Below are 20,062 nucleotides of genomic sequence, written 5' to 3'. Positions count from 1 at the left end.
CTCCAAGCTAAGAGGTATAGGCCATTGTCTCTGAAAGGCAAGGCAGACCACGTGGAGGCCTTCCCTGCTCTTTCATGTTGAGACCTAGGCTAGCCAAAACCTCTTAAAAACGAATATATCAGGAAGGAAAGTCCAGGTGGTCTGTGTACACACGTATTCATAAAACACACAGTGTGAATTCATACTTTGAAAACAGGCCTCTAGCGTGTCTGTAACGTACACTCCACAATTAGCATCCTTTTCAAGGGTGCTGACAGTTACTGTGAAATTGAGTGGGCATTAGCCCAGGTTTCATGAAGCAATGTATATTGATCTGCATTTATTAATCCTCTGAAGAGCTACTGAGTATCATAAGCCAGGCACTGTACTAGGCTTTCAGACCAGAGATGACAGGCACAATCCCTACTCAGTGGGAAGGCAAAAGCAAGCCTACTCTTACAGTAAGACAAACCCGAGGTGGGGAGGGCAAAGTTGTGACTTCAGGGTAGGCTGAATGAATAGTAGTGGGAGAAAGATTCCTTCTTTTTAATCAGTTTACATTTAAGTCTGGGAGCTCACTTAAGGAGAAAAGTGGAGGGGGTGTGTGCATATTTTATTTATATCAAGAATGTAAAAATGGGGGCACCTGGCTGGCTCAGTTGGTAGAGCATGCTACTTGATCTTGGAGTTGTGAGTTTGAGCTCCATATTAGGCATACAGTTTACTTAAAAAAGAAAAAATGGGGGGGGGGGGCAGCCCGGGTGGCTCAGCGATTTAGCCCTGTCTTCGACCCAGGGGGTGATCCTGGAGACCTGGGATCGAATCCCATGTCAGACTCCCTGCATGGAGCCTGCTTCTCCCTCTGCCTGTGTCTCTGCCTCTCTCTCTCTCTCTCTCTCTGTGTGTCTCTCATGAATAAATAAATAGTATCTTAAAAAAAAAAAAAAGAATGTAAAGACAAAAGAGAAGCCAATCCTCTACATTACTACTACTAGTCAATACCTACAATGGATCCATCTATTTCCACCCCAACCTCTACCTCCCACTTAAGGCCTATGAGTGACACTTGTCACTGTTGTTTATTATCATTTGTGGCATTAGGGCTGGAAGTACTGAGTGGTCTGTAGGACAGACATAGTGATGAACTCTCATAAGTCCATCTTCTCTTCCTAGGCTGATATGGCTCTCTGTAGGTCAATGAAAGCAGAATTTACAAAATTCCATTATAGGGGTGGCCCGGGTGGCTTAGCTGTTTAGCCTCACCTTCCCCCTGGGGCCTGATCCTGGAGACCCAGGATCGAGTCCCACATCAGGGTGCTCTGCATGGAGCTTGCTTCTCCCTCTGCCTGTGTCTCTGCCTCTCTCTCTCTCTGCCTCTCATGAATAAATAAATAAAGTTTAAAAAAAATAAAAATAAATTAAAAAAACACAAAATTCCATTATATTTGAAAAATAACATAAGAACTCACTTTGAGAGAGAGTATAATGGCGGTTGAGCTTAGATTCACATGGTAGACTGCTTGGGTTCAAATCCTTTTTCTGGACTTAACTCACTGTATGATCTTAGGGAAGCAACTTAACCTTTCTGTGCCTCAATTTCCTCACTATAAAACCAGCATAGCATTCCTAGTCACTGCATGCCAGCATAGTTGGAAGGATTAAAGTTGTCCACACATGTAACGGACACAGAAAGTCTGACATAATAAGTATACAGTAAATGTCAGTTATTGATGTTTGAAAAAAAAGGTTAAAGAACATTTTTTAAAGATTTATTTTATGGAGAGTAAGAAGAGAGAGAGAGAGAGAGAGAGAGAGAAAACACATGTGCTACAAGGGGGTGGGGTAGAGGAAGAGGGAGAAAGAGAGACTCTCAAGCAGACTCCCCACTGAGCATGGAGCCTGACATGGGGCTCTGTCCCAGGACCCTGAGATCATGACCTGAAAAGAAACCAAAAGTCAGATGTTTAACTGACTGAACCACCCAGACACCCCATATTACAACACATTTTAAAAATAGGTAATGATTTCTCTATGACTGGAAAGATTATCATTTTTTTAAAATTATTTATTGGGGTGCCTGGGTGGCTCAGTCACTTAAGCACTGCCTTTGGCTCAGGTAAAAAAAAAATAAACATTTTTATTCATTTGAGGGAGAGAGAGAGAGAGAGAGAGAGAGAGCGCACAAGCAGGGACAGAGGGAAAGAGAAGCCGACCCCCGGCTGAGCAAGAAGCCAGAAGTGGGGTTCAATCCCAGGACCCTGAGGTCATGACCTGAGCTGAAGGCAGATGCTTAACCCTCTGAGTCATGCAGGTGCCCTTTAAGATTTTATTTTTAAGTAATCTCTACACCCAACATGGGGCTTAAATTTACAACTCCAAGATCAAGAGTCTCATGCTCTACCAACTGAGCCCGCCAGGCAGCCCAAAATTATCACGTCTAATAGAGGTAAAGGGAAGGAAATTGGCAATATTTTCATTTATATGTATGTTGAGAATTTTAGCAAAGCTCTTTAGAATGAGCAAATCAATCAAGGTGAACAATTAAAATAGCACAATATGCTGTCTTTATAGCTAGTTTATCAAGGAAAACTTGAGGTATGTTGTGGCTCCAGTGAAATGAAATCAGTACAACAGTCTGAATTTATCATCAAATTATATTTATAATTCAAGCAAATGCTTTGAACAAAAGGCATTGTCTGGGACTCTGGACTCTGCTGACTAAGGTACTGCCAACCAACCAAAAGACAGGGAAACAGAAATGCAGAGAATAAACACAAAGGAAAATAGAGAAGACATACATGCAAAGGGAGGAAATATGGCTAAAGAAAATTTAAAAATAATTATATTTAGTGTACCATTAAAGATTTTGTTTCAGGAGTAATTATAAAGAGCACTATTTCAATGGAAAGAGCTTAGGTCTATGAAATCCAATAAACCTGGATTTTGATCTTCACTCTGCTGCAAAACAACTCTGTAACCTCAGCTTTTCTGACCCTGGGTGCGAGTCTTATCTATTAGAGATGACAACATGAGGTCTCCCACCATAACCAAAATTAGGGGAACAATCAAACTGTGCCTCTCAAACACCTTGAAAATTGCGGAATGAAAGAAAATGTGCGAACTAGAGGCCAAATCATAGAAGGAAAAAATTGATCATGTAACTAGAAGTCTTCTTTTTAAAAGGATTTTAATATACCCCGCTAAAAGGAAAATAGTTGATGAAGCTCAGAGGAAATAATACAGGATGGCATTTAGCAGTCTATAGGAAAATAAAATACAAGCCATTGTTAATATTTAGTATTTTTGTTTTCTGTTGGAAATGGACTGTTTTCTTCTTCAGCTTCAAGAGCCAGTGTTAGGGGAAGGCGCGTTCATGTCTTAGATATCCAAGGGAGTGAGGCTTTAATCCATCGCGCCCCACCCAGGTGACCTGGTGGCAAAACTACTCATATGCCTGCTAGCCCACAGCTTTCTCACCTGTAAAGGGGGCGGCTGGACCACACGATCCCTCAGGTTTTCTCCAACTCTAAAATTCTGTGGGTTCATGATTTCAGATACTCATCTCGCAAACACTAAATACTGTAAGAATTCATGATTTGAGTGTGTGTGCATGTAAAATACTTCTCGGTGGCTAAAGGGATTGATTTTTTTTCAGTGTCAGAGTAAATGGCAGATACATTTTAACCCCAAGGAAAAGCCAGTATAACAACAAATTGTACTAATTATCGCCTTCTGCTTCTGTTGACTTGAGGCAGCAAGTAGTACAGCGTGCTACGCTGAGAATAGAAGATTCCTCCTCTAAACCTCCATGGGCTCTGAGGCCATAACTCATCTGCCTCGTTGCACAGAAAATACCTAGAAATGAACGATGCCCAGATAGTCTAACACACTGTTATACTGATGAACCTTATTCCAGGATATCTATCACTCTAGTGACTTTAATTAGCTCCCAAGCTGATTAGTGATCAATCATCAAGTGCTCATCAAGGAGGAGAACCCCAGAACTCTTTGGTGGGTGTGGGGGTGATATACAGATTTGCCACATGCTTTTTTTTCTTTAATTGTAATATTTAGGTTAAAGCCGGGCATTAGTCATCGTTTTCAAAATGCTAAACTTAATAATTTTAAAGTGGTAATATAAATTACAATTAGTTTCCCAAGATTTTGCTACTTTAATAAAAATTTTTCATAAAAAATGACGAATTTATCCTAAAGAAGATAAATTATTTTATACCTCATCAAAAAGAGAGTAGTTCTATTTGTAGTTAGAGTGACCTGTACTTACTAATCTTAATCTGTCCCAGCTCTATTTGCAACAGTCACTAGAGGCAGTTTCTAATTTAAGTCTTTGAGTCATAGGGATTGTTGGTTTTGTTTATGAACTCTTGATGAACATTCACATTCAGCAAACATTTCTGGAGCCCCCTACTATGTACCACAGATAGGCCTTGTCCTATGTGATTCCATTACATTCTGTTACTAGAAATCCAATTACATTTTATTCTTTATTGATTGATACCAGTTCATTAGTGCCTAAGAGTAATTTTTCATCAGAGCAATTAATGCGGCATAAAATCTGCCACTTCACAATTATCAGAGCTTTCTAATATGAAATAAATGCCACTTTATCCAAGAAATTCTGATTTTGTGAAGGATATTTTCCTTCCTTGTCTCTCAAGTATTTCATATGTAGTGGGGGTAAAGAGAGGGTGTAAGGGCAGAGGATTTTTTTAAAAGCCCAACGTACTACTCCCTTTATTTTTATATCAATGATTCGCTGATACTCTGGCAATTCAAGCACATGGAGTTCCCTGCACAGGCAACGTGGTTTCACACATCTGTGCTTTCCCTCAGGTACTGTTTTTGGAATACTCTTTCTACCCTCTCTTTATCACTAAAATCAGGCCTCACGATCTCCAGGAGGTTCCCAGGTGGCCCTGGGCTCTGCACAGAGCTGTGGAGACCTGTCTCTATCTAGTCCAGCATCTAACACCATGTATGGAAGTATCTCACTAGACTAGCTCATTGGTGATAGGGTATGCCTGTCATCGATGCATTTCCAGGACCCGTATATTTGATGAAAGGCCACTCTGTGTGTAGTACTTGGATGCAAGAGCGACAAGGCTTTTAGTGCTTTCCATTAACTGACTTAGAGACAGGGACTAGACCAAGATTTGGGACAAATGCCGAATAACTAAATTCCATAAATCCTAGAACATTACAGATCATAGGCCTCCTCCCAGAATGGGCAACCATTCTCTCTGAGGAAGGAGAACACAGTCTCAAAGGACAGCTGGTTCCATTTCTCACCGGCTCTAATGGTTCAACTCAGGCACCAGACAACCTGGGTTTAAATCTATGTTTTGCCTTTTAGAAGGTTTCCCCATCTCTAATTGGAAGTAAGAACAGTACCTTGTAGGCTGTTGTGGAGAGAGAATGAATGAATGAATGAATACATGTCAAGCCCTTGCAGTTGGAACTGACACACACTGAGTGCTTAATGGAGGCCGTTACAACACACAAAACACCCTTCTATCACACCCTTTAAGCCCACAAAGGCCTCAGCCCCACCGACGCTGACTTGTCTATTTTCACACCTGAGAGGCTGAGAGCAGAGGGATGCGGTCTTTGTTTTATGCATCAAAGGAACAGAGCTGCAGAGACTTAATCCTTGCTCAACAAGTCAACAGAGAAAGTCAGTGTAGAGAAGGTCATTCAGCAAGCCCTTGTTTCAAAAGGCATTTTCAGACAGTCCTCAGAGCACTGAAATACAAGTTTAATCTCCTAAAAAACAATACCCAAGGGCTGGCACCTGGAATACTTACTAACCAGGGCCACCCTGATCACAGTGGCAGCAGTGGCAAAGGGAAAGTTCAGAGTAGTTGGCAATATGGAGGGGGAAAGCGTATGTAAAATGGAAAAGCCAAAGAATTTACTAGACTTTCAAGGTCTCCCACAATATTAAACACTTAATTCTTTTCCGGAGACTGTTTCACATGTCTTCAACATCGAAACAGGACACTGGCTGCCTCCATTTTGACCTCAGACTTGCTACCTGGGTTCTTTCCAGCTAGCCTCTTGGCTCACCTGGAAGACCCTGAGGGCAGAGCACTCCCTGGTAGGAAGCAATAATCCCTTCAAGAGAGAAGGGCTGTCCTGAACCAGCCAGACCCCACCTGTTGACAGACTCCAAGACAGTGATGGATTGGACTTTCACTGCCCACCCACACCTACCCACCTATACCTTTGCCCCACATTTTCCTTGTATAAACCTGGAAGTCTTCTTGCCACTTCAGAGAAGCTACTGACTATGTTCCTGGTGTTGGGGACTCACTGACATAAATCCCTTTCTTGTTTTACCACCACTCATTTCTCTGCCTTTGGATTGTGTCAGCAGCAGGTGGCTGACCTGGGTCTGCTTGGGACCCCTGGAACCAGGTGCTCTTGCACTCCTGTGTGCCAGCTACGGCATTACATGTGTGTATTAGATATTTAAGTTATAAGGTTTAGTACGTGAAATATTTAAACTGAGGACACAGGCTACTTGGAATCATAAAATGAAGGCCCTAGCACGCTTAGAATTGCAGCATCAACTAAAATGGAAAGACCAGTGGAGGATCCTTCTTTCAATGAAAATGGTTTGGAATTTGACACCATACCCTGTGCTTCAAATCTAGTATTTCTCATTCCATTTATTTAACAAAAAAAGGGGAGAGGGTTGGAGGAGGAACAAAGAAGGGAGGTGAAAGGCCTTAATCTGTGCAAAGAAGCCTTTGAGTTTTCAACTGCTTTTGATGAGATGTCTAACCATTTTTTGCTGCCCTATGTTGATGATGATTTCATTTTGGTATTCTCTCGAAATGCTTCAACTCCTGACTTGTCCTTTCTCTCTAGATACGGGTCCAGAAGGAAATTCTATGAATATGCCTCATGTTCTTCCTAATTGTGTGTAGTGGCTCACATTAACTCCTCTGCCTCCAAAACCTTCCAGGCTCCCTCCTTCACCTCTCTCATTACTGAAACACTGTCCATTTTTTTACCTTTTCCTCTGAATTTTTCTCAGTCCTCAATGTGTCTCAAATCCTCTTTGGGTCTCCAAACGCTCTGCCTAAACTTCTGCTGGTACATAATGGTCTACATCTTAGGTTATAATCAGCAATAAAAAAGAAATTACAGTGTGTGCCTCGTCTGACACTTCCTAGTTGTGTGACCCTTGGCAAGGTATCCAGCTCTCTGTCCCTCACTACCGCATGAGGCTGGTGGGGCAAGTTAAAGAGCTAATGATGTCAAATGCTTAGAATAGGACCTCATAAGAGTTAGCTGCTGATAGGTTCTGGAAGAGCTTTAATCTTCTAGACTGGAAGCCTGACCGGAAACTCTCATCTGAAACTGCCAGCATAGGAAACTATTTACTAACCTGAATTAAAATAAAACTTGGGTTTCAGTTCCAACCTGGGACTTTTAGTTAATCACTTAATCTGAGTCTTTGTAATAGTTTCCTTAAATGAGGAGGTTAGTTTGATTATCTTTAAGGCCCGTTCAGTGCTTAAAATTCTACAGTCTACAATTCTACAGTCAGCCAAGAGTAGGGTGAAATTCAGATAATCACAGGAGTTAGAAAATCATGTGTTAAGATATGTTGAAAAGGATACAACTAATTTAGAGCTTGATTTCTGTCACATGATTTTTACATTTTTTACTCGTGAACATTTCTGGTCCATTTGGAGAAAAGAAATCCAAGCAAAATGCTCCTAATTTATTTTATGTATATGTATGTTGTCTCTATATATTTGGGCTTGGTAATAATGATAAACAAAATTAAATACTTTAATTACCCAATAAAAACAAAACATTCTGATTAAGATGCTAGTTATTAAAACACTGTAATTGCTTAAATGTCATAATACTGTATTTCAGAATGTAACAGAATAAAATATTCTTTGAGAAGGATTCTTTGTATGACACCTTCTTTAGAAATTTTTTGTTTTTCCTGAACTATACTTTACAACATTTTATTTTTCATTTCTAAGCCAGATATTTTTTTCCAGTTCATATTGCTCACTTCTTTTAAGACATAGTCTTCTTTGTAGTTCATAAGCACCAACCATAACTAAATCTCAAGTCACAGAGAGAAAATGAAAACCCCCAGCAGGCACTTGGGATCATTTGGCTTCATTAATTAGCAAGGTGTCCTAAAAGGCATCTATGTATAAAGTTCTTATCAAACAGCTGTCCTCAGAGATTCATGCAATGGAAAAATTTTATTAATTCTAAACATTTTGGGAGGAAAATGAAGCCAGGCTAAATTAGGTAACTTAGTCTCCAAAGTCAGTCTGTGTCAACCCCAAGATTAGAATTCAGAAGTTGGCAGAGTCATCTGATCCCAACACCTCTCTCTCTTTCCATCGAAGTGTCTAGTAATAATGCCAGAAGGATATATGTGAACATTTTGTCAGCCCAAGATCTCTAAATAGATTGCTTTTTAAAAAAGTTTTCCAGGTGGCATCATGGAGAATGTGGTATTCCCAAGAGCTTTTCAATTTTAGAGCTTTTTACATATCTTTTCTATCTTATTTCTCTTTGTTCATGTTTTGTTCTGAGACCCAGACCTTTTTGTAGTCCATCTCAAAGGAATGAATTTTCATTTTCACTACAAAGATATATATTTCAAATACTTAAAATTCCCTCGAGCTAAAATAAATAGCCAAAAAAATAAATAGGTAAAAATCCTCTTTGAGGCTCAGAGAAAAATCTTCTGATATGTGGTGGCAAGTATCTTGGGCTTTTTTGGAACGACTTTTCAACCTTGCCTTGGGCATGTTTCTTTGTTATAGAAGAATGCATTAGCTCCTGGTTCGTGGGAGGCTCACAAGCAAGCCAAGAAAGCTTTCCTCAGCAGTCCTCTGAGGTGTTGTTTTCAAGGAAGGGCTTGAAATAATAAACAGTGTCTTCCCTCTCATCCCTTCTCAAAAATAATTAGCTTTTTATTTTAACATTTTAAAGAGATAAGTGGCTCAATGATATGTAAAGGCCCGGGTGGATATCTGTGAGCATTCAGCAGCCCCATTTTCCAAATCCTATACAAGATGCTTAGAAGCCTCTGGGTTTGTACTAGGACAACTTCCATTCTCTATTTATATTTGTTAGGCAAATCAGAGCTACAGGTTACGCAGGAGGAAACAAAGGTGAGTGGAGTTTCCAGTAATAGATCCTTAGCAGTAATCACTGGATATGGACACACAGCTGAACAGGTGGTGTTGACACATACAACGTTAAAGATAAATGAAAGATTTTATCTTAAAGAGGCAGCCCAAATGCACAGACCCCAACATTAAAGCTTGGGGTGCGAAGTCATTTGAGTTTCCTATTCTGTAACCCACGTAGACAGTCTGGAAAGCTCAAATGAGTTTTTACAAGTGTCCGGGAGAGCATGCAGTGTGAGTTTTACCTATGAGCTTTATCTATTAGATCACGTTCCACCCTTCCTTCCCTCACCTGCCCTACACATCCTCCCGAAAGGCAGCTGTCAGATGGACAACTGATGGGCCTTCAGGACGAAGCTGGGTTTAGATTTTGGAGCATTCATTAACTGCGTAATCCTGAGCTCATCATTCTGAGCCCCAGTTCCCATTTGTTTCACTGGGATTAGGAATACCTGCCTCACAGGGCTGCTGCAAGAAATGAATGGGATAACGTGCTTGCTTCATGATAAGGGTTGGATAAATCTTCATTTTCTCAGTTCATTCCTCATAATGTTAATTGGAAACTGAGGATGGATTACCTCTTGAGTCTGGTTAGCCATGTGTGTCACTGATGTATAGGGGGTGTGATAATCAATTACACATAATTAAAAATCAATTTCATGTGGATTTATCATGACCGTCTGTGTTAATCTTTGTTAGAATTTGCTTACTGAGGATGGCAAGCTCTTTGTTTTTGAAAATGCTGAGTATAATGCTGCAAAGCAAAGAGATATTAATATATGACAGATCATGGTTTTTCTACTAAAATGCAGCATAATCTTTAGAGATTTTGGGGGAGAGTCTTAATGCTTGAAACTACTGTTTGCCAGACTGATAAAGGCAAACTTTGTTTTGAATGCCCCCCTCTGACTTTCTGTGTCACCCGTGTTCCGTTTTTGCGTTTCTACCTCCCCATTAACCCGATGGCAGCCCTGTTCCTATCTACTATTGATTTGGTTTTCTTAGGGGAAGTTATTTTCCTTTTTCTTTTTTGTACAAAATACGTATCCACTATAAGGAAAAACCATATGCATGTGTATGTACCTACATATCACAAAAACCATCTGTAATTACTGTTGATATCATAGCATCCCCACTCCACTGATGACGAAGAGGATGACACGACCAGGATGACACTAACACCTAACACTTATTAAGCATTTACTGTGTGCCAAGCACTGTTCTGAATGCCTTATCTATATTAACTCAGCTTTATTTTTTCCTCTTAGCACTTAACGCCTGCCATCCTATACATTTATGTATTTACTGTCGGTGTCTCCCCATCAGAATATAAATACCTGGAGAAGAAGTATGTGGCTTGTTTTTATTCACACCTACATCCCCAATATATCCCAAAGTGCCTGGTACTGTAATAGGCGTTTAAAAAAGTGTTTGTTGAATAAATAAATTAAGTCTTCGTAATGATGGGGGTGAACTTCATCCCACCTGGTGAAGGCCGGAATACAAAACACAAGGGCGGAGTAAGAGAATTTGCTCTCTCTGCTCTACTGTCTTCAAGGTGAGATGTGGTCATCTTCTTTGGACTTGAGCTTGGGCTAGAACTTAGAACCTCACTGGCTTTCCTGTATCTCAGGCTTTCAGACTCGGACTGAACGCACATCCTGGCTCTGCAGCTTGCTGCAGATTGTGGGACTTCTGGCCTCAGTACCACAGGAGTCAACTCCTTATCATCAATCTTTAGATTTCTCTCTCCCTCTCTATATTCTCTTGGTTCTGTTTCTCTGAAGAATCCATGCTAACACAGATGCTCAGATTGGCTAAGTGAGCTGGGATTCAAATATGTTTGCTGACTGCCAGGCCATTCCACTTTTTTTTTCTTTTTCTTTTTTTTTTTTTTTTTTTTTTTTGTACTAACACAGCACTCTTCCTGCTTTCATAACCTACTTAAGTTCTCTTTCAAACGTGAGATGCAAAAGGAAGTTCATTAGTGGATTACTCAGGGAGTCTGAGGATATTGGTTCACCCTTTTACTTTTTGGCCTGGTGAGTCCATCTGTTAGATCATTTAAATTAATATTACTAAGAAGGAAAGGTTGCCATTGAGGCACATGCTCAATTTTTTACCTGTTTTTATTAAAGCAACACCAATGTACAGACTCTAACAGTAAAAATGAACAAGTAATAAAGTGCTTAAGTGCTCCATGTTGTTAGGGAGGCATTAACATTTAGAGATCTCTGTTAGACAATGGTTTCCCCGAAGCTATAGCAATGGAGATAAAATGACAGTATAGGACATGGGTTCTAGGAGCCAGACCTGGACCTGACATCCCCCTCTACTACTCATTGTGCAACCTGGGCCACCTCTCGGATCCTCAGTTCCCTTATCTGTAAAATGGAGGAAAAGACAGTAACTACCTCAGGCAGATGCTGGGAGGATCACATGATTTAATGCAAGTGATGTGCTATGCACAAAAACTAGCACATACATAATGAGCATGCAATAAATGTTAGCTACTTTGGTAGACATGGCTAGTTACCTACAAATATCTCCCCTTCTCTCTCAAATTAAAAGAATCCCCAATCTGTAACTGGTTAGCAACGAGCTGGCCACCTACAAGACAATAACTCCCTGACTTCACTACAGCCTGCTGGAATCCTGTCCTAAGTTCTGGCCAATGAGACATATGTGAAAGTTTCACATGGGACTTTCATTAAGTCCCCTTAAGAGACAGGAGGCCTGCCCTGCCCTCCCTCCCTTCTCCATTCTGTTGGGATCTCCTTTCTCCATTTCAGGAATGAAGAGGTCATGACTGGGGTCTAGCAACTACTGTAAATATAAGGGCAAAGGTTACAATGAGCTTTCTCTGAACAGTGGGATAGGAGGAGCCTGATTCATGAATGACTTTATGTAACCTCCACACCAGCACTGGGCCACAAACCACTGGATTTTTTTATGTGAGACAGATTATAAACTTCTATCCTGTTTACACCATGATTTTGAGTGTCTCTGCCCCTCAAAGCGGAAGGAATCCTAACTGTCTTGCTGGCCCTTGTGATGGTATAAAAATCTAAATGGAGGCTCAAAACCATTTTGAGGGCCCTGTTTCTGCAAATAAAGGCAAGGATGGGGAAAAAATTAGAAGAGAAAATGCATGTTTTCAAAGTCTTTCCTCTCTTCCTCTGCTCAGAAATCCAGGCCTTTACGTCTGATGTACCCAACCTGTACTCAAAGGATGATAAAACATGGTTCACTTTAAGGTATAAACGATCCTAAGGCATTTCTTTCTACTTTTCCTGGGTGTTTGCATTTTATTTAAGACAAAACCTTCTGATAGAATATTTAGGCCTCTGGGAGAAATATCTTTGGGTGAGGAAGCCCACACATAGGCTGCTGCTCACTACTAAGGTTGACTGTAATTTAAAACAAAGTACTCTGGGCACCTGGGTGGCTCAGTGGCTGAGCGTTTGCTTTTGGCTCAGATCATGATCCCGGGGTCCTGGGATCGAGTCCCACATTGGGCTCCATGCATGGAGCCTGCTTCCCCTTCTGCCTGTGTCTCTGCGTCTCTCTCGAGTCTCTCATAAATAAAAAAACAAAATATTTAAAAATAAAATAAAGTACTCCAACTCTGCTGGTATAAGGAAGTTATGTATTTCTCAAAATGTTTTCGACTCCCAAGGAGTATCAAGGGATGAAAAAAAAAAAAAAGGAGGAATGAACATTTGTCTGAAAATAGCCTCCTCAATTCTTTAAGGCTACATATTTTGTACTTGTTGCTTCGGCAATCATTATAGCATCATCAGCTATACAAAACTCCTACGTATGAGGCGACTCAGACAGTCATTTGTACATGACCAGTCAGTGGTTGCACAAGGAACCTCAATCACATTCCCCCAACTCCTGGTCCCCTGTTCAAATACTGCTCACCTTTTCTTTCCAAATGTAAGCAGAAAATGTATAGTAAATAGATTTCATTTTAACAAGACAGAATTTGTGTATTTGAATTTCAAGTACAAGAGAAACCAAACATCATCTTTTATAGTAAGCAGTGTGTGTAACATGAAGGTCTTTCCCAATGGATCATGACCTCTGACCTTATATGAGCATGCTCTCTGGTTAAGATCTTTTTTTTTTTTTAAACATAGGCTCCACACCCTCTACGTGCGGAGTCTAATGTGGGGCTTGAACTCATGACCCTGAGATCAAAATATGGGCTGAAATCAAGAGTTGGATGCTTAACTGACTGAGCCACCCAGGTGCCCCAAGTTAAATTTTTTCCCCAAGAGTATACAGTGATCTACAGACTACCTAATTGAAATGTCATTGCTTATCTCCACTATCCTTTAGTTCTTCAATGGATTCTGAGAAGTTAAATGACTCTGGCAGGGTCATTAAAACTCCAGTGGCCTCTCCTAGAACCTGGTTCCTTTACTCTTTCAGAATGATAATGATGAGAGTTTTGAGGTGTCAGCTTACTTGATTCATCTACATAGAGTCTGATAACAATGTCTAAGTCCATTTGATAGGCCAAATCCAGGAAAAATTTCACTATACACATCCCTCCTTGAGATAAAATTTTCACATTTTACTGATTTTCTTCATATTCAACAATTACATTTACATTGCCATTGTTGCTTTGACTAGGACTACTAGCTTCAGACCACAGTAAACGTGCTCTTGTCTGTGATGTCATGGCAATCAGCATATCTATTTTTTAAAGTATTAGAGACTGATTTATATTTCTAGGTAAAACAATGTCCAAGCAAAGGGATCCACAAGGAAAATGCCACAGAACTCTCATCTTAAAACAGTTCAATGGAAGATGATACAGAATTTCTTCTTTGGCTGTCTCAGACGCACGATGCTTAATTAACTTTTAAATTCTAAATTTAAATTCTAAATCTAGAAATGGTTGCCAACTAAGATTATCAGAAATTAACAAATCACATAAAACATGGCCTAAGAAATGGGTTTTATCATAAAAAACTCAATTTCATTAGCAGGGCAACTGATTAGCACAGTTGGTTAAGCAAGTGACTCCTGGTTTTGGCTCAGGTCATGATCTCAGGATCATGAGATCAAGCCCCATATGGGGCTCCATACTCAGTGTGGAGTGTGCTTAAGACTTTGTCTTCCTTTCCCTTTGCCTCTCCCCACTCACTTGCACTCTTTTTCAAATAAATAAATCTTTAAAAAAGTACAAATTTATCACACATACAAAAAAATTGGGAAGTGAGTTTTATGAGCATATCACTCATTTTATAAATAAAAAGCTTAAAACTACAGTGTCTTTTAATTAGCAAGTATCAATGGAGCATTAAAAACAATTTACAAAATTGAATTTTACACACATGGCTTTTTAAGAACAAATGGAATTTGTAAATCAAGAAACATGTTAATAATATTTCAGGTTTAATTTGCCTATAAATAAGAACTCAGATAATCTTGTACAATGAAAATATGCAAATATCTATAGCTATAACGAATTAATATTACTCATTTCTCATTATGTTTTTCTCTCTTATAAAATAAAAACTCATCAAATTCCTTCAGAAGGAATTTGCATTTAATATTATGATCATGAAGTATAAAAAAATTTATATGAACATATGACTGATTCCAATCTGCAACCTCACTGTTTTTTTAAAAAAGCTTTAAATTATTTAATTTATTATGATTATATGCATTAACCTAAATAAAATTTAAATTCAAAAAAGCAGATTATTCCCCAGGAGAAAATATATACCTTCCCCAAAGTAATTTTATCATATTAAGTCATTAACCAAACAGTTTAACTGAAATAGGAAAAAAGATTACTTATAGTAACAGAATAAAGCAACTCTAAATTGCTCAAATCCTGGAATGGCTAATTTAATAATGGTAACAATGTAAGACAAAATATTGAGGAATTAAATATATGTACAGATCACCTATAATCCAACCAGTTAAAAACATGTCTTCCTGGGACACCTATCCTCTAGTTCCTTAAAAGTTTGCTAACTGCATATATATATATATATATATTTACTCGAATACAGTCTCCTCAAATTGAGAGGATGGCAAAAGAATATAGCAGTGTGCATCTATCCACTTGGTTCCACACTTCAACCAGAGAAAGATTCATCAACACCGTAGCTTGGAATAAATTCTAATTAGAGCTCTGTTTCTGCAAACCAAAATTCTAAACCAAAGATTACTGCAAAAGAAGAAAGATGACATGCTTACCGTGTAGAGTTCATTAAGAACCTTCATCAAATCCTCATGAAGTTGGAATGCAATCTCTTTGCTCTGTAAGTAAGAAGAAATTAAGTATATTTTAAAATGTAATAGAAACTTGTTTCTAAATTACTTATATTAAAAAGTCCAGTGACTGAAAATAGGAGAATGTATATAATACAATGAAGGCCAGCATGTTCCTAATATAATACACATCTTTGACCAAACTGCTCTCTTTTTCATTAAAGTATAGCTGACACACAATGTTACATTAGTTTTAGATGTACAACAAAGCAATTCAACATCTCTAGATGTTATGCTGTGCTCACCACAAGGGTAGCTCCCATATGTCACCATACAACCCTATTACAGTATCATTGATTATCTCCCCTATGCTGTTCCTTTTATTCCCATGGATGTAGGCTATATCCCCTACACCCTTTCATCCATTTCACCCACCCACCCCTACTCCCCTTCCCTCTGGCAACCATCAGTTTGTTGTCTGTACGTGCGGGTCTGTTTCTGTTTTTTGTTTGTTTTGCTCTTTAGGTTCCAGATGTAAATGAAATCATATTTATCTTTCTTATTTCACTTAGCATAATACTGTCTTGGTCCATCCATGTTGTCACAAAAGGCAAGATCTGATTCATTTTTATGTCGCAGTAATATTCCATACCACCTCTTTATCCATTCATCTATCAATGGACACTTGGGTTGTTTCCGTATCTTGGCTATTATAAATAAACACAGGGGAGCATATGTCTTTCTTTTCAAATGAGTGAAAAGAATAATATCTTTGGGCAAATAACCTGTAGTGGAAGTATTGGGTCATATTATAGCTGTATTTTGAATTTTTTAAAAGATTTTTAAGTAATCTGTACATCCCATGTGGGCTTGAGCTCAAGACCCTGAGATCAAGAGTCGCATGCTCCACCAACTGAGCCAGCCAGGTGCCCCTCTATTTTTAATATTTTGATTTCCAAAGTGGGTGAACCAATTAACATTTCTACAGTGCACAAGGGTCCTCTTTCCTCTACATCTTTGCAACAGTATTTCTTGTCTTTTTGATTCTAGTTAAATGGCTCTTTCTAAACACTAGATGTGTGCACCAAGTCACCACAGGCCAAATAGAGGCAAATAAGTCGAGTCTGAAAGGCTCTCCCATCATCTGAATCAGACTTTATCATGAAGAAAGAAAAAATAAGCAGGGTGAAGCATCGTTCCTACTCAGAAGTTGAGTTGTCAAACTAAAGTCACTAAAAAGGGTGCCTGGTGGCTCAGTTAGTTGAGCATCTGACCCGTAATTTCAGCTCAGGTCTTGATCTCAGGGTCATGAGTGCAAGCCAACGATGGGCTCCACACTGGGGGTGGAGCCTACCTTAAAAAAAAGAAAAAGATGAATTGTGGCATCCCATCTTAGTACTGTCACAAAGAAATTTTGTGATTCCCAAAAAGCTAAGTTAGAAACCAAAATAGAAATTAAACTCTCCCTTGTCAAAAGAACTATCTATAATTTTTAGGAAAGCATTTTCAAAGCAGTGAGACGGTGAGGCTACTTATCATCCATATACTTTTGCTTCTGTATTTATTATATTCTTTTTTTTTCAAGTTTGTATTTGAATTCCAGTTAACATAGAGTGTAATACAGTTTCAGGTATATAATCTAGTGATTCATCACTTCTATGCAACACCTGGTGCTCATATGCATTTATTATTTTCATTAAGATGAAAAAGAGTTCTACTCTTCTGCACAGTTGGTAAATAACTAACATTCAAAACAGTCTCCCCCAGGCTAATTGTGTGAGTCTGATATATGAGTATTAAAGTATTTTTTCCAGCAAAATCTATAAGGTATTTTAAAGGAAATCATATATCCAAATTACTTTTTTGCTTCCTGTTTCGAGTTCATTACGCAGTCAGCTGTAGAGAATGGAAAAAATGTAGTGTGGCTTCACCTACAGTTTGAATCAAGAACATTCACTGGATCATTTATGTGTCTCCCACCGGACTGTCTGCATCGGTGGTAAGGGCTATATCTTTATCAGCTCTGTGACTCTCATGTCCTGCACAGTGCTGCTTGGGAACGAGGCCGGGACCAGGAAAAGGCAGGTGAGGAACCAACAGTAGCATTCCCTCCCCTGCTAGACCAGGTCCTGCTGGCTCACATGGGAAACTTCTAATAAACACTTGCTAAATGAATCCATAAACAAGCTGAAATACTGTGTCTGTGTAATAGCTGCAGTTGTTACTACATCTGCTGAAGGCTGGACATTGGTGAGACAGAAGAAAGGAAAAGCTTACAGGCTACTCTTAGGAAAATATAAGGGCAGGGGGTGCCTGGGTGGCACAGAAAGTTAGGTGCCTGGCTCCTGCTTTTAGCTCAGGTCATGGTCTTGGGATGGAGCCCCACATCGGGCTCTATACTCAACACAGAGTCCGCCTTGGATTCTCTCTCCCTCTGCCCCTTCTACTTGTATTTTTTCTCTCTTTCTGTCAAATAAATAAATAAATCTTAAAAGAGAGAGAGAGAGAGAATATTAGGAGCTAGCTGAAACACAGTCAGTCCATCTGTAAACACAGTCACTGGGTTAGGCCTCCCTCAAAAAAGGCCAAATGTGTGAAGCAAAAACTCCTGGAAGATAAAACAGTGTGGGACAATGACATCAGAGTAGTACCTGAACTCTGAGGAATTCAAATTCATTAGCAGCACTTGTCACTGGGTCTTCTGGACGTGATAAAGAGTACTGCTATTTATTGAGCTCTGCTAGCTTCTAAAATCCTTAAATTGGAGTTAGAGACTGTATGTTTTGCTGTGTCCCTGATTGTGAAGAGGTGGGTTAAGAATCACTCAAGAGTGAAAGGAAAGTCACAAGTGAGCAAATGAAGCCAACTTAAACTCATTTTATTTTCCCCAAGTCTTGGTTACTCTGACCGTATATATTACACTGCAATCTCCTAAGACTTCAGTTTCGTGTTATTTTAATATCAAATTTCATTGAAGGATCTGGGTCACCAATTCAGAACTCTCTAATGGGATCAAAGGCCACCAAGTGACTCTGCTCAGCTGTCCATATTTCAGGTAGAAACTCCAAAAATAAAGTATTTCTTGGCAAAGACTTAGGATAACAACAACAACAACAAAATCCCATAGGTCCAATTAGCTCTGAACAAGAATATTTAAAATCAGATTGAAGACTTAGATTTGGGGTGGTAAGAGTCCTGCCAAGCCATCCTAGGTCAAAAATCTTAGAACAAGCAAGAAGATTCTTTGTACATTTTACATTTTACAAGATTCCAGGTAATGAGTGAGGTAGAAGAAATCTGGCATTACAAACTATACTCTACTAAACATACTCTTACATTTTTCTTTCACCTTTTCCCAGAGGCCCTGAAATATAAAAAAAAAAAAAATTTTGTCTGAGAGGCAGTATTGTATAACGCTTAAAAGCAAGGACTCTGGAGTCAGAATAACCCAGCATTAAGTTTCAAAGACTTTGGATTCCCAGGGGCCTCAGTTTCCAGATCTGTAAAGTGAATCTAGTCATTGTACCTATCTCACAGGGTTGATGAGAACATTAATCAGATGACACATCCATAGCATTTAGAACAATACCTAATACACAGAGAACATCCCATAAATATTATAATTATTTCTTTCCCAGACATTATTTGTAATGGCAACATTACAAATGTTGAGCAAAAAGGACACGTCATATTTTTCTTTCTCTTGGTCTGTAAAGACACTTGCTTCATTGACTTTCAAGTAGAAAGTGCTTGGCAGATGGTGGTTGATTTCATTTTGATGTCCCTCCCCATTGCCCTGGTCATTAGATAACCTCCAGGGGATACCTGATTTGGAAGGTCCCAAGTATTGTGCTCTAACCCTTAAATGTTCACTAAACTTACCTTTCTGCATTCCATTCTCATGGGAGTCCTACTCCTAGTGGTACTCAATGAATTAATCAAACATCCACTGGGAAGTGGAAATTTCCTCCAGTCAACAGGAAAAGATATATACAAATCATGAAAGAGGACTTAAGGATCCTGGTTCCCATGGGAATTTTAGATTTTTCTGAAAAGTTAGTGGGAAGTTCCTTTTAGGTAGGGTAAACCCCTGGCTATCCTCGTGACGCACCACCAAAGTTGCTCCCTGTTTGTTTGAAATCATAGTCCAAATCCTCCATAGTCTAGGAAATAACTTCAAAATTAACTATTGTCTTCCCACAATTTCTTTAGTCTGCAAAGGTTGTTATTAAAGAACTGAAGCACTAGTTCGTGTGACTCATGTGTGAAGCATGAATTCACAGATACACGGGCAGGACACAGCGTCAAGTCCCCGTCTTCCTATGATTTCCTGTAGCACTTTCTTCGTGCCTCTAGCATCTGACCTGTTCTGCCTTTGCAGAATGTTTTCTTTGACTACTATTTTCATTCTCATAGCAGGGTACAAAGACTATTGAGGGATTCTAAGAAAGAGACATAAAAATTTAAAAATTGTGTATATTTAAGGGACAATCTGGGTGGCTCAGTGGTTGAGCGTCTGCCTTCCGCCCAGGTCGTGATCCTGGGGTCCTGGGATTGAGTGTCACATTGGGCTCCCTGCATGGAGCCTGCTTCTCCCTCTGCCCCCTGTCTCTGCCTCTCTCTGTGTGTGTCTCTCATGA

The 20,062-nt window shown here is 39.4% G+C and overlaps 1 protein-coding gene across 2 annotated transcripts in view; it reads right to left on the bottom strand.

The window, feature by feature from the left end:
- The window catches only part of SRGAP1 (SLIT-ROBO Rho GTPase activating protein 1), a 266,692-nt gene that overhangs the window by 91,762 nt on the left and 154,868 nt on the right, over window positions 1-20,062 (bottom strand). For both annotated transcript variants that reach the window (XM_026001787.2, XM_026001788.2), the window contains exon 4: window positions 15,408-15,470. In XM_026001787.2, the coding sequence (XP_025857572.1) occupies window positions 15,408-15,470 (63 nt within the window). The remainder of the gene's footprint in view (window positions 1-15,407; window positions 15,471-20,062) is intronic.

This window comes from Vulpes vulpes, chromosome 16 (assembly GCF_048418805.1).
Source record: "Vulpes vulpes isolate BD-2025 chromosome 16, VulVul3, whole genome shotgun sequence".
In the NCBI taxonomy this organism is placed as follows: domain Eukaryota; kingdom Metazoa; phylum Chordata; class Mammalia; order Carnivora; family Canidae; genus Vulpes; species Vulpes vulpes.
The sequence above is the reverse complement of the archived record's forward strand: the minus strand, read 5'-3'. Positions and strand labels throughout refer to the sequence as shown.